Source organism: Plodia interpunctella, chromosome 25 (genome assembly GCF_027563975.2).
Source record: "Plodia interpunctella isolate USDA-ARS_2022_Savannah chromosome 25, ilPloInte3.2, whole genome shotgun sequence".
Lineage (NCBI taxonomy): Eukaryota > Metazoa > Arthropoda > Insecta > Lepidoptera > Pyralidae > Plodia > Plodia interpunctella.
In genome coordinates, this window is record NC_071318.1 from 4,370,803 (window position 1) to 4,385,593 (window position 14,791).

At 34.3% G+C, this 14,791-nt stretch overlaps 1 protein-coding gene and 1 pseudogene across 1 annotated transcript; both read right to left on the reverse strand.

The window, feature by feature from the left end:
- Positions 1-7,542: 7,542 nt before the first annotated feature.
- On the reverse strand, positions 7,543-10,924 carry LOC128680940 (golgin subfamily A member 6-like protein 22; annotated as a pseudogene).
- A 437-nt stretch (positions 10,925-11,361) lies between these two features.
- Positions 11,362-14,686, reverse strand: LOC128680880 (elongation factor Tu-like). The gene is made up of 6 exons (XM_053764351.2): positions 14,310-14,686; positions 13,771-14,024; positions 13,121-13,244; positions 12,626-12,876; positions 12,081-12,309; positions 11,362-11,603 (listed from the first exon to the last, which is right to left on the reverse strand). Exons 1-6 carry the CDS (start codon positions 14,605-14,607, stop codon positions 11,401-11,403), a joined length of 1,359 nt encoding a protein of 452 aa, XP_053620326.1. The 5' UTR covers positions 14,608-14,686; the 3' UTR covers positions 11,362-11,400.
- Positions 14,687-14,791: the final 105 nt, after the last annotated feature.

Consider the following 14,791-nt stretch of genomic DNA (forward strand, 5'->3'; position numbering starts at 1 on the left):
ACATATCCTTTATAACTGAAGTACTACTTGTCTCTATTTCTTCCTCGGACCTTGGAACATGAGATTGGGGTAATCGAGATTTGGGACGATTAGGATCAACAGGGTAAAGTCCGGATTTATTAAAACCTGCTATTAAATTTCTGGATTCGGCATCATTTTCGATTAATTTATTTTTAAGTTTTTTCAACAATTTAGGAAATGCACTCTTAATTAAGGTTTTGTGATGTCTTCCCTCGGTAATTTTCCATTTGGTAAGAATATCTCTCCAGTATACCTTCAAAGGAGCAAAAAACGCGACGTCCAGAGGTTGTAATAAATGTGTTGTTTTAGGTGGCAGACATACAATTCAATGTCTCACAAGTTTTTATTACACTTTCCGAAAAGTGTGATGATAAATTATCACCTATCAACACCTTCCGTCCAGGCTTATTACGAAAATAGGGAACTATAATGGTATGAAACCAATCTTCGAAGCAGGTTGAATCAAACCATCCGCTCTTGGAACGATTATATCTCGTCCCTTCTGGTCCTCCCTCCATCCACGTATCCCAAAGATTTTCCGATTTGTAGACAACGTAAATAGGTAAGAGATGTCCTGATGCAGTGCCCGAAAACATGAGCGAAATTGCCGTTTTCGAGCTATTTATGATCCGCTCTGGATACTTGCATCCTCTTTTATAAATATATTTTTTATTGCCGGGATCATCTGTTAAATTCGTTTCATCATAGTTAATGATGTGCGCTGCAGGAACACCCTCAACCGTATTAACATAATTCTCAAAAAAGGCATCAATATCATCTGACCTAAATCTGGCTCGGTCACTGGAAATATGTGCAGATTTACGGTTTGAAATTTGTAATCTATGTCTTTGAAGAAAGTTTCTGGCCCAATCATAACCTGGCATATTATCTTTTAGATTATACACATTTTTTCCAAGTCTGTCGAGATATTTCTTGGCAAATACACGAAGATCTGTGGTATCAAACGGAAACCCCCATTCCCCTACTATTAAAACAAATTTAATGAAGACTTTCTCTTCTTCAGGCGTAAATAATGTTGGATGGCCTGCTGTCTCTTGCGTACAGTTAATATTTCTTGTCTTTCTACTTAAGGTACTCTTTGGCACACCAAAAGTGTCTGCGGCATCGGTAAGACTCATTCTTCCTTCTTTTACACTCTCTATTGCTACTTGTAAATTTTCCGCTGAGTAATTTTGGTAAGGTAAAAAAGATTTGCCATTTCTGGAATTTGTATACTTCCTAGTATATGTACGCACCATGATCAATTGCACTGGAACAAAACAGAAGAACTTCGCCTTAATTACTCGAAAGTTACGTTTGGGGCTATTTGGCACATCACCTTAAATCGTATACAAATCTGTCATCGGACATAGAGGGGGCTATTTGGAATTATGTTTTAAATAGCCCCAAAACTGTACCAAAAAGCCCCGTTTGATAAATCAAAACAAATATGGCGAATCAACGTAGTTAGAAAAAGCCTATAGAATCCATTAAAATCACAAGGAAACATAAGATATAATACAAATATCATGTTCAACTTACCTCAAAAAATAACTAGTTACCAAATAAAAGTATGAGAGCCATAAATTAAGCAATATTTTTAATATTTTTTGCAAGCCCCTTTTGCAGCACACACATGTCATTTCTAACCTCAAAATTTCATTGCGTGGTGACAGCTTTAGAGTGAGTGTTGCCAGACGAAAACAAAATATCCAATTAGTAGAAAAATAAAATGTTATGAGGTTCCAAATATTTTATTTTTATAATTTCAATTAGCCCCATGAATTTTAAATAGCCCCGTTTTACGGTACTTAATTTAAAGCCAACATAGAACGCTTATGGATATATATTAAGTGTAAGTGAATGATTCTAAAATTTTAAATTTTCTCAAAGTTATCAGTGATTCGTCCTCTCCTTGTTGGTCATTTAGCACGCTGCCGTTGTCTATGCTAGGACAAAGGTGCTAGAAAATAAAATGAATTGTAAAAAAAAAATAAAGCCCATTTTTAGGCAGCGTGTTATAAATGGCACTACGCTTTTGAAATTCACAAATATTCAAAAGTATTTTTTTAACATCTAAAACTCGTGATATCTCCCTCTAGCCATATGAAAAGAGACAGAGATAGCACGGTAATTAAGATTTGTTTTACTTTTGAAATATTCTGACATCAAACACGCGTCTTATATTTTATCTAATTGATAAAGTGGCGCGATAGTGTTCCGCATGACGTAGTGATATATGACCACATCAATATAAAATATATATTTTTTATTAAAACTTAAGAGAACTTGGAGCGCTAGAGTTCGTAGTTAGTTAATGCATGAGTTTCATAATAGCGATTGTTGATTTTATTTTTGTTTATTAATTAGTCAATGTTTTAGATACTTGAGATTTTAGTGAATTTAGACGACACAATGTCCACAAATAAAATTTTAATGGTGTCTTTCAAGTCCCAAAGTGCGATGGGTTCAGTAGGTACATTTCACGTTTTTAAAATAAAATTAATATTTATGCTTTTTGGATATGAATTTTAAGATTTTTCAACTTAATATCTAGATAAATCTCAGTCGTTATCTTTACAATTAACATATATTTTATGATAAAGGATTATTATTCTAATTTTCAATATATACATAAAAATAGTCAAAAGCTAAATTGAAGGACTTAAACTTGACTTAAATATTGTGCCGACCCCACAAAGTGGGAAAAGGGAAAAAATGTATACACACAAACAATTTATCTTATGCTGTAAAGATTATCTTCTTAAAATGTAATTAAAAAATTCTGATCAAAATTTAATTAAAAAATGTGAAATGTACTTACGGGAATATTAACTTTAAAAAAATCCCTAAAACCATCGTTGCAAAAATCCTGATCGTACAAATTGTGTGACACACTGTGCTAGTGAAATGGCTAGATGTTTAGTGTAAACCTTAGCAAGACTGGACTGTGGTTCTCTTTCACGTTATAATTGTATAATTATAACGTTGTGACATCGGTGTTATATCTTAAAGTTGTGATGCAATACGTCATTTTCGCAAAAAAAGCCAAACAGATTTTTGTTGTAATTTTCTAGAAGTATCGGTTAATATATCAAAGGACGAAAAATGCAAGTGGCTTCTGTGGGCGAAGTGCGGCTTTGCATTTCACTTCTCACCAATCACATTGCGCCATTGTGACGCAACGACAGCATTGGAATGTGATTGGTTCACTGCGTCTCACTTCGAATCGATTCGATAGTGAGAAGTGAAATGCATACCTGAGGGGTTAGTGTGGATTAGCATTTCATTTCTCACCCATCATCGAATCGATTCGAAGTGAGACGCGGCGAACCAATGACATTGCAGTGTGGTTGTCGTTGCGTCACAATGGCGCAATGTGATTGGTTCACTGCGTCTCACTTCGAATCGATTCGATAGTGAGAAGTGAAATGCTAACCTGCACTTCGCCCACAGCACTAACCCCTCTGTGTAGATGGTGACATTTTTCGAAATTGTCGTTTTGCCTATAACTCTCAACGCGTTGTTTATTTGAAATAGTAACGCATAAAAAGATAGGCGTCATATTTTATTCGTTAAAATGTACCACCATTTTAACGAATAAAAATTACATCACATTAATTTATATCATGTTTTGACATCTTGATCCAGATCGGGTGTACGGACCCACACGATGTTGAACACTTAATATGAAATACATGCATTTTACGTGCCTGTTTTTTCTATGCGTTAATATTTCAAGTGTAATTTTGTTCATAACGTTTGTTCCTCCGCACATAATTCAGTGTGTCTCAGTCAAATCTGAGTTATTTATGTAATGTGGATCAATCTTAGAGCTTTATCGAATTTGATAATAATTTATGGATATTTATAAAAAAATAATAATGGAACAACAAAAAAATAACGTGGTAGAATATTCATAACTCACTGTTTAGATGTTATTCCTGCAAGATTGTGTATTGTAGTTGGTTTTTTATCTATTTTAAATGATGCTAGTTGTATGAGCCTTGCCTATAGAAGAAGTTAGTATAGGTGGAATACGGTCCTAATGCTTATAGTACGAATCTAATAGTAACATGTTAACTGCATGGTTTAAAGAATCCTCGTATAGAACAAAGTGTAACAAAATTTTAGCATAATATGTGTCCTTCGGGTTAGGATTTGTATTGCTATCTATGGACGTCTTATGAGCCGGTAGTCCATGGCTATAGTATTGCAATGGAGCACAAATACTCTATTTCTAATGAAAAAGTTTAATCACTGTTTTTATACTAGTTCGTGAAATGGGATGTTTTATATTGGTTGCAAACGTTAGTATTTATAGTGGTATGAGTGTGGACAATAAAGGTGGTTTAGTCCTTTTTAACCTAAATGTGATACGCTGAAGCCAGTTGCCGTATGGCCAGGTCGAACCACCACAGTTTTAACCTTAACTCTTAGATTAAGTTTAACATCGCTTCTATGTCTGTTAAGGACATTTCTTTTTCTATTGGGTATTTAGCGGATTTAATATATTTTGAGCCATTATTTAGTGTGCATAGACACAATACTAATATTTTTGCTACTCGCCCATCGCATAGTTCTGTCCAGTTGTATAGGAATGGCATTATGAATACGAGGACCAAATCTGGTTTTTTGTATTTTATTGTGAGTTTAAATATGGGAAATACAGGATTTATTTTGCCAGTTCCTCTTAAATGTAAGTGAGAATTTCTAAAATATTTTTTATAGACGTAAGTGTTGGTAAATTAATTTTTACATTATAGGTACTGTGTAAGTGAGTACACAAGTATTACACTCAAACATTGAGTATGGGAATTTTCTATTTTATTTTGTAATTCGAACAGCGGAATTGAAGCGCCATTCAGAGGATTTGTTTAGAGCATACGTTATTATCGAATAGTTAGTTTTAATTGTGGTGCTAAACTACACACTACTTGTCGACACCAATAATGTATTTTGTATATTTATCTTTAAGTTGTAAGTGATATTTAAGTGACAGTGTTACAGTTCTGTTAAGTGTTCACGTAATAGTGGCAAATGAAATGGGATTATTTTCGGTTCTGGGTACGTGTATGCTATTGAAATCTCACTACATTTATAACCGACGTTGTTCTCAGCAATGCTTCGTATCGTTCACATCTCATAACAGTTGCCATTAAAGCTACAATATAACTGTTTTTTGGTGTTTAAGTCTAAGCTCAAATGTATTTATAATGTTAAAATTTTCACTCCAGTGTTACTAAATCGCTTGTTTTTCTATAATCGGAATAGTTACTAGCATTTGATGTTCAGCAACACTGCCACTATGTAATGCCCATTTATTAACTAATTTTTAAAGCTGCATTCTGTTTATTTTTATCATTGTTTCTTGTTATTGTTGTTTTTAGCAAAGCTTTGTAGGCGCAAACTGTTTTGACATCAATGAAACGAAATGAAATCGCTAGTCCTTTCATGTTTAAACTTTGGATCTGTCCGATTGAACTTAGACGTTTTAAGATACTTAAAGAATAATACAAAATATACTGTCTGTGGTGAATATCGAATTTTATGAGCTTATTAAAACTTAATTCCGTGGTATCGGTATTGCGAATATATCGTGGTGTGCTATTTATATGTACATTTTGATATTGCACGTCTCAATTTTCTAGTCTCTATAATTGACATTTTTAAATATCTAATATAATAAACCCTATGTTATGTAATGGACGACCTTATTAAACATATCGATCTTAAAGATCATTTTGACGTTTCTGTAATCCAAGACACTGTAATTATTCATGGATATTAAATATCTTTTGCAATTAGTCATTTTACATAACATGAGGGTAGTTGAAGTTTTTATATCCAAAGATTGTTCTTCTGCTCTGCTAATCAATAAATATTTGTATTTTTATAAATACACCCGTTTAGCGCCATTTGCTGTTGTATTGTATTGGTGGAGTGGAATTCGAGTCGTGCAATATCGAAAAGAGCTGGTACTACCAAAAAAAAGTAAAAAATGTTTGTTATCGAAGCTAATAGTATTTCATAAGATGCCAATTTAGCTATCGCATTGGACCAAGGATTTATAATATAAGTGTAGCTCACTTCACTCGCTGGTAAAGCATTTTACATAGATGGAATATAATATTTTGACTATCTGTTCTCTGTGTTAGATCCATGTATACAAGTTTGTGATTGGTGTTTAATAGTTGTACAGAGTGGTGACAAAAATTGTGACAGACTGATTTAGAGCAGGTATTGGGTTGGATACAGTCATCGTAGATTCTGCTCGATGCAGTATTACTTTGGATCGTTGTGTGCGAATTTTTATATTATAATCATGTTGCCGGGCAATCATTTATGTCTATGGTGATAGGGTTCAAATTGATTGTTTAAATGTAATTTCTTAATAAGTTTGAGAACAAAAAGTTGTAAAGATTGAAACTAAATACAGATTTTTTATACGTAATGATGACAATTTCAATGTGGACTAATGTTTGGTGGTTTTAAATTACGAATTGTACTATAAGTTACATGTAAAGTCTTGTTAAATTATTATATTTGATATTTGTAAATTTGCAATGCTGTCTTATAATTATCATCACTTATAAGTATAAATTGTTAAAATTTTAGGTAAATATAGCTAATTTTATACGTATAAAATGTTTTGACAAATTCATTTTAACGAGGTATTCAAATACTTTTCGTAATAAACAGAACAAATTCGCACACAACCGCCCAACTAATTAAATGTAGCAAAATAAAATACCCTTTAGGCGTATCGGTGTTAATAAAAATTAGTTCACAATTTATAAAAAAAAAGTATATAGTCTACGCCAACTGTCTTGTTCAAATGTTGTGAAATATAAGTGTTAAATGTTGTCCCCCTGTCGGCCGGTTAGGGCATATTGTTTATGATCAGTAGTTAATGCTAGTTGCAGTCTATGATTTTTTCTTACTAATGTTTTGTTACTGTTTTGGCACTGTATTAATTACCTTCTGACAAAAAATATATAATGAATAAAACATTTTGCAGTTTTATTTTTTTGGGTCACCTCACACAATGGCATAAATTATACGCCTCTAATATTGAGTGAAAGCTGTTTATATTAGAGTATGACGCGCACACAACACTAATCTCAAGCCCTTTGAGCTGTTACTGTTTCGGCTGTATGGTCCTTGCGACTGTCGCCATGTCGTCTTTCTCCGGTTAAGCAGTAAAGGTCGACGTAGCGACGCACTGCAAGTCTGCTTCGATATATAAAAACACTTATAAAAATTTTGTTATGAAGCAGATACGACTGCTGAATTATCGGCGAATTCATTGGTCGCCCCATTATAGCCGCCATCACATTAAACCGCGAAAATTAAAAAATGATCTTGACAAATTATGCCGAACTTGATAAAAATAATTTTATTAGAAAGTATTATAGTTTTCCTCGAGTCGTGACGCTAAAATGACAAATCACACACATTTTGGTTTACAATTTGCAGTATAAAATATTGGGTCGTTCTTCTTTTTAACCTACAATTTGAAAAAAAAATTGCATAGTTTTGAAAAAAAAAATATATTGCATACACGTCTTCATATACATATATTTTATTAGACGACTTTCTACTCTATCAGAAAAAGTTATTGGCCGCGAAGATTACAGATTTTTGTAGGATTTTCATGACTTTTAAGAAAGAATCGACTCAAAAAGTTACACTTCCGTCACGAAATCTTTTATTTTATTCTATTAACTGCTCTTCGTTAAATAACTTTTACTTTTGTAAAACATAAATTAACCAAAATGAACTTTTAAAAAAGCATATTAATATTATATATTTGTATTTATAAATATATTTTATTGATTTTCAAATACCACTCTGTCACATTTACTGCTGATATAAAGTAAGTTTTTGTTGTAAATAAAATTTTAGTATTATTTACAAATAAATACGTATTGCACAGATGGCAATTTCATAAAATATTGTAAATAAAAAAACTCCAATGTTGCACTAGTTATAACTAAATATATATACGACCAAAACAATTTTCCTAACAGGAGACAACATTGTGACAGAGTAGTAACTTATGTGACGGAGTTGTTATTCTAGGGGATACCAGACTCTCTTGTGCAATAGTTTGCAATAAAATACATTTATTTTTATAGAATCATTTATTTTTATAAATCTTAATCAGTCTTCAACATTATCATATAATATAATAAGGTGAGATCAAACTTAAACAATTAATGAAATCACATTTGAGATGAAAGCTTCTTAGACTCGTGAGAGCCTCTCAAAAGTAATTAGTAATTTGGTAAATTAAATGACTATCCACTCTAAACTAAATAAAAAATCCAGTATAACTTGACAACAAATTTAAATTCGCAAAAAATAAAACATTCATCATAACAATAGCTTTTTAATTAATCAGTCATTTTTCGAATACTGACAGTGGCTCTTCGAATTGGAAAAATTGTCTCTTCCCCTTTTTAATGACATTTGGAGCCGGTAAGACTAATCAAATCATCAAAAGGAACATCCGATATGTCATTCTCCACTAATTTAAACAGCCTTCCACTGTCATCAACTGATTTTAGGAACACTACCATGACTTCGCCTTCTTCATCGACAACACTTTTTGCTACTCCAGCGTAAGTGTACTGAATGTTCCGCTCGCTACGTACTTTAACCAATACATAAACTCCGTCTTTTATATTCATTGGATGAATATCTTCAGGCTGGAGCGTTTGATAAGAAGTACCACAGACGGCAGTTTGATCAGCTAGATCTTTTTTCGTTTTAAGCGTGGCTAAAGGTTGATCTTCATCGGATGATTCATCTGGGCCATATACAGTATCTTTGTAATATCTGCGAGCATCAAACCTTCCTTATCGTGAATTACAGCATCTTCTTTTTCATTAGATAAAAACTCGTCCACAGTATTTTGTTGTTCTTGGATTTCAGGCAGAGGTCGATAAGTTTTAGGAGCATGGCAAGAACAGAATTGATCACAAAAGCAGCTTAATACCCTATGATTTAAGATTCCACGATTTTCTGTGAACATTTGGTGGACCTGCATTGTTCCTTTTAGGGGCACAATGTTACTAGGAATCGTTGCTGCTACCTTTTCGATGTCTTCGCCTGTCACCATGAACAGTGTAATTTTGTTGGCATCTTTGAGCGCGGAAAAGAATTGGAACACATCTGCAATATCGTTTCCTCTAGCAACTATGGCATCAGCTTGCCGTTTGATTGTCCCTCCAATACCATCCGCAGCTCCTTTCCCATGCCCTGATTCAAAAAAGTTCCAGGATATTTTACGAAATCCGTATTCTTCGAAAAACCTATGTATCTCTTCCATCTACAGTAGGTGGCTTCACATAAAATGGCCTATGTTTAGTGAAGTAGCTGTAGTGGCATTTGAGGCCACTATTTTCTTTCAAGAACGTTTTATACAGGTTTTTCATGGAGTCCAATAAAAATCTTTTCTGTGCTTTTTTTTTTTGTAAGTAACAGTTTCCTTCTTGCCAGCTGTAGCCCTCGTTACATCATCCCGCAAAAAGAACCGATGAATCTTTCGTACAAGATCAGTATGCTTTGGTAGAACGCTCTTGTATGTTAAAGGTCGGTCTACGCCTATTGCATCTCTTACTAATTCGATCTGCACTCGAGACTCTTTTACGATACGGGTTTGGAAAACCGATTGAATGAGGCGTTTTTCTCTTCGACTTTTGACAGTCTTGTATCGTTCTTTAATGGCATTAGATAGAACGTTGTACTTCTTTGTGTTCTGACTATTATTTTCCTCTTTTTTGCTGCTATCTTTTTTTGATTTTCTCTGCAATCTTTTCTTATATTTTCGAATTTTTTTCTCTAACTGTTTTATTTTTTCTTGAAACTTAACATTATCTCTGTATAACTTTGTTCTATCTCTTTTCATTTTTTTTCTTCCACTGGAACTGCGCATTGATACTTCAGAAAGAGTCGGTGTTGCACATGGAGTTACTCTTGGACTTTCTGGTATTGGTGATGGAGCCGGTGTGCTCAAAAGTACCTCTTCAAGTATCTTTTTCTTCTCCCTTCTTTTTTTATTAGCTTCTTGCCATCTTCGCTTTTGAATTCGATGTTCTCGCTCGCTCATATCAGCCACTAACTTTTTTCGAGCATGGTATCTTTCTAAATCTTTGCGCTTTACTTCAGCTACTTTCTCAGGGTCATTATTTCGTTTCGCGCGACAAATCCATTGTCTTTCTGCTGCTGTTAATGGCTTTTGTTTCACCATGATGTTATCTGGTAATAGAAAATAAGGAATCTTCTGTTATCATTTAGATACTATCTAAATGATAACAGAAGATTCCGTGGGAATAATTATTCTAATAACTACCAAAACGAATGAATCTTTTTTAGTATTTCTTGAATTAAGCATAAATATAACAAAAACAAAATTTATATTACCCCACCGTCACGTACTTACCACTCGGTCACAATAAATATGTGACAGAATTGTCGTGTGACGGAAGGGTAAATTTTTGTTAAAAAGTTGATAATATTTAAAAGTTAACATAGAATTTGATAATTTACATGTCGGGCATAAAATATTTTTTATTACGTAAGAGTAAACAACAAAAAGTAACAATGATCATTAGAATTTGAATCAATTACTTACGTAACGAAGCGGTAGTCGAATAAACACACGCGCGTCCTGACACTGCGTTTGGGCGACTGAGGCGCTGCCTTCTGTTTGCAGAGGGGAACACATACGGAGGGGGAGAAGGGGTAATAACCTTGGTTCGCATGCCACAAGGACGAGCGGCAACAGCGCGTATTTCGTTTGACAACCCACGTGACAGAATTTACCACGCAAAACATTAGGTAGAGGGAGACGAGTATTTGAAATTTTTTAATAATTTTATTGATAGTATTAAAAAATAACTATTACTGTTACACGATAGGTGATATATTAAAGAGATATAGGATATTTTTACATTTTGTGTCATAATATATTTTTTTCGTAATATTATAGAAAACACGCACGCTCATGTAGCGGGAGACATAATGATTTTGTATGAATACCTCTGTCACGCGGATTCACAACTCTGTAACTTACTTTTTACGGTGAAATTATTTAATTAATATGTCATTTAAATATGTGCGATCATTATATGTATAGTACAGTGTATGTCAAAATATAATTTTAAAAAAATATTGATAATTTACTTGTTTTTTTTTTAACTGTCTGGCGAAGACACCTTTTTGTAGGTTAAAAAGAAGAACGACCCTATTACGAAAGCGAGGAACATAAATATGAGTAGGTACTGCGGACATTAATGGGTTAAGTTATAAAGAAAAACCTCATAATAAATATACAATTAAAATAATTTATTAACATATCTACATTACAAATTACGCATATTTCATGACGACCTTCCCCAACTTTCCTTTGGGCACGTCAATGGACTGCAACGTTTCCGTCACTATTCCTGTGGCCACCGTCACGTTGTTCTCCCGGATCGTGAATGGCTGGCCTTGCGTCATCACCATGCTTTCTAGAAGTGTTAGAAAAACTTCTCCGTGGTCACCGGGCATCATCATTTGCATTGATGGATCTGGAAATTGTATATGAAATTAATAAATACATGGGTTACATCCATATTAGATTCACAAAGTCCTCTGCCGCGTCTGTCTGCCTGTTCGCGATAAACTCAAAAACTGCTGCACGGATTTTCATGCAGTTTTCATCAATAGTATTATTACTGAAAAAGGTTTAGGTATATTTTATTGTGTTTTTACCCGAGCGAAGCCGGGACACTTAAAACTGTCAACCAGTGTGCAAGTTTCCTTATGTGTTCCTTCATCGGAAGCAAGTGGCGGTCTAAAGACAACCTTTTTTTTACATGTGTCAGTTTGGTATACAAACTCATGTGTCGTGAGGAGGATTCGAACTTGTTTCGATCACAGGCAGGATGTCTTAACCACTTGGCCACCGCCGCCGCTTCACTTGACCATCACAGGTGTAAATAGAAAAGCAAGTACCTACAAAAGTGTTGTTTTTTTTTAATAATCTATAAGTAGTTTAAACTGACCTAAATCAATTCTGCAAGCGATATTCCAAGTGCCACTGAATATTTGCTGTGAATATTTCGAAAAGATAGGCTTCTTGCGTCCCCCTTCGCTTCTCGTCAAGAAGTATATTTTCGCTTTGTAATGGTTGCTCAATACGACACTCTTTGATGCGCATAACAACATGCCAGTCTCGACTGATTTTATCTTCATTCCTCGCAAAAGCACGCCCACGTTGTCGCCGGCCAAAGCCTGGAAAATGGTATTTTAATTACTTGTAAATTCATACTTGTATACTAATATTATAAATGTGAAAGGGTGTTTGTCCTTTCACGTCAAAACGACGAATGAATAAATGAATTATGTATTTTTTTCGGAAAATGTAACAAATTGGCGTTACGTCGCAGAATATATATCTTAAGGCCGCTGGTGCATTGAAAGGTTAATATCCACAAAAAATCATTTTCATCAAAAGTTATGTACATCTAAGTGATTTTCTGTGGAAATTAACTTAGGTGTTTATATTTTAGATGAAATTTTGTTGGGAGTTTAAAACAGTTAAACAAACCTCTGAAACGCTCTTCTTAAATATCTGAATATCAGACAGTGTGGTTTTGATATTATATCCGAAGCCCACTAGGTTAGCTTCGTCATTCCTCTTCATGATCCCTCTCTTTATGGTCCCAACTACCACTGTTCCCCTCCCGGGGACTGTGAAGGCGTTATCTATGGGCATTAGGAAAGGAGATTGTATGTCTCTGACTATAGGTGGGATATATGCGTCCATTGTGTCTAGAAGTTTCCTTATTGATTGTGTACCTGTAAAAGTTTGTTGATTGGCAATTTAAAGGTCTTATCATAATAGTGTCACGATACGCGGGGCTGAGGCAGACGGAGAGGGAAAATGGTTCTGCTCTTTTTTTGAACGGAAAACGAAATATAACGTCATTGCATTTTGGTTTTTGTTTACAGCTTTTCAATAATATCATATTTCCATTTGTAAGGGAGATTTAAATATATTAGTAGTAACTAACAAAATATTTTGACAGTGACTGCTGCTTACCATATTCTGATTGATCTCCATTCAAAGCCTTCAATGCCGACCCGCATATCATTGGCACTGTGTTGCCGTCATAGCCGAAATCTGTCATAAGTTCTCTCATTTCTATTTCCACTAATTCCATGAGCTGTAACACACAAAAAGATTATTGAGTAGAGGTGGTAAAACGGACCCAGTTTCAAATCCTATTTGTGCTGCATGAGTTAGTTTTCATAGGCGACTATTAACCTGAATTCTAGAATTAAGATCAACAAAAAGAAGTTACATAAAGAATTAAAAAAATATTGGAACACATTGAATTAAAAAAAATATTACAGAAATGGAAACAGAAGAAAAATAATTTTTTTTTTTTAGTCTTCATAGCTGAGGGTTGTGGTCAATGATTTTCTTGGCACTACTAATGGAGTGGTTTGCCATTGCCTTCTTCATTGCACACACAAGTTGATAATCAATCAGTGTGCAGGATTCCTCACAATGTTTTTCTTCACTGGAAGCAAGTGGTGAGGGTTTATACCAGGCAGGTAGCTTTTTGTAAAATCACTGCTGAATCTTCAAAATTTTGAGATTTCATGGCATGACAGTACAGATTTCTACTGAACACAAGCGAAGATGAGAGATTGTATTAAAATAAAAACATTTTTCTTCTTACTGACCTCATTGTCAACAGCATCAGCCTTATTAATGAACACCAATATGTACTTTATGCCCACTTGTTTAGCTAGCAATAAGTGTTCTCTTGTCTGAGGCATCGGCCCATCATTCGCCGCAACCACCAGTATTGCAGCATCCATCTGTGAAGCTCCAGATATCATGTTCCGTACATAGTCAGCATGGCCCGGGCAGTCTGTGTGCGCATAATGACGGTGTTTTGTGCTGTATCCAACATGAGCTGCGTTTATGGTTATACCTGAAAATTTTTTTTATTCATAGAGATTTAAGTGTATTTGCTTTGAAATTAGCCTGAATACACTTGCATGGGTATGTATAATATTAGTATGGAAGTATGAAATTAATAAGTACATGATTTTTTTTTATGATCAGGTATCAGCTGAAAATCAGTGGCTTCTTAGTCATAGCATATAGCTGAGCTGCCTTGCTGGGATCCAATTCGGCACGATGGAATTAGGTAGACTTAAGTAAAACTGTATATTTTTTTAGAAATAAGTTTATTCTTATAGATAGTAAGACATACCCCTAGCCTTTTCCTCTGGTGCTTTGTCGATTTCATCAAACGAAGTAAACCTAGACAGACCATCGTCAGCTAATACTTTAGTGATAGCAGCAGTTAGAGTAGTCTTCCCGTGATCCACATGCCCAATAGTACCTACATTGCAATGTTTTTTCTCAAGAACCTGGGCATCAACTTTGGTTGAGTAGTTATTACATAAAACACTTATAAAGGACCGGTTCCAAGGCAATATGCGTTGATTAATTGTATGTAAATTACTGAAATTGCGGTAAATCGTGCGAATAATGTGTCTCGCGTTCATAATTTCGTAAATATTTTGTTAATTTCATGAAAATATGTTTTTAGGCTAGAAAGCGATAAAGATTATATATGTCAATGTCATTGTATATAAATTTTTGACAGTGAAGTGATATCTTATTTTTTTAGGACAAAGGCTAGGAATAGGGAGTATTACTGCACATTTATCCCGCCAGAGTACAGCACTG

What these genes read in the sequence shown, in the direction of transcription:
- LOC128680880 (XM_053764351.2), bottom strand. Translation starts at nt 14,607, where the DNA reads ATGAACGCGAGACACATTATTCGCACGATTTACCGCAATTTCAGTAAT. An exon ending in CTGATGCTGTTGACAATGAG is followed by an intron (nt 13,245 to 13,770) that starts GTCAGTAAGAAG and finishes TGTGTGTTACAG; the next exon opens with CTCATGGAATTAGTGGAAAT. An exon ending in CGCTTGCAGAATTGATTTAG is followed by an intron (nt 11,604 to 12,080) that starts GTCAGTTTAAAC and finishes TACAATTTCCAG; the next exon opens with ATCCATCAATGCAAATGATG.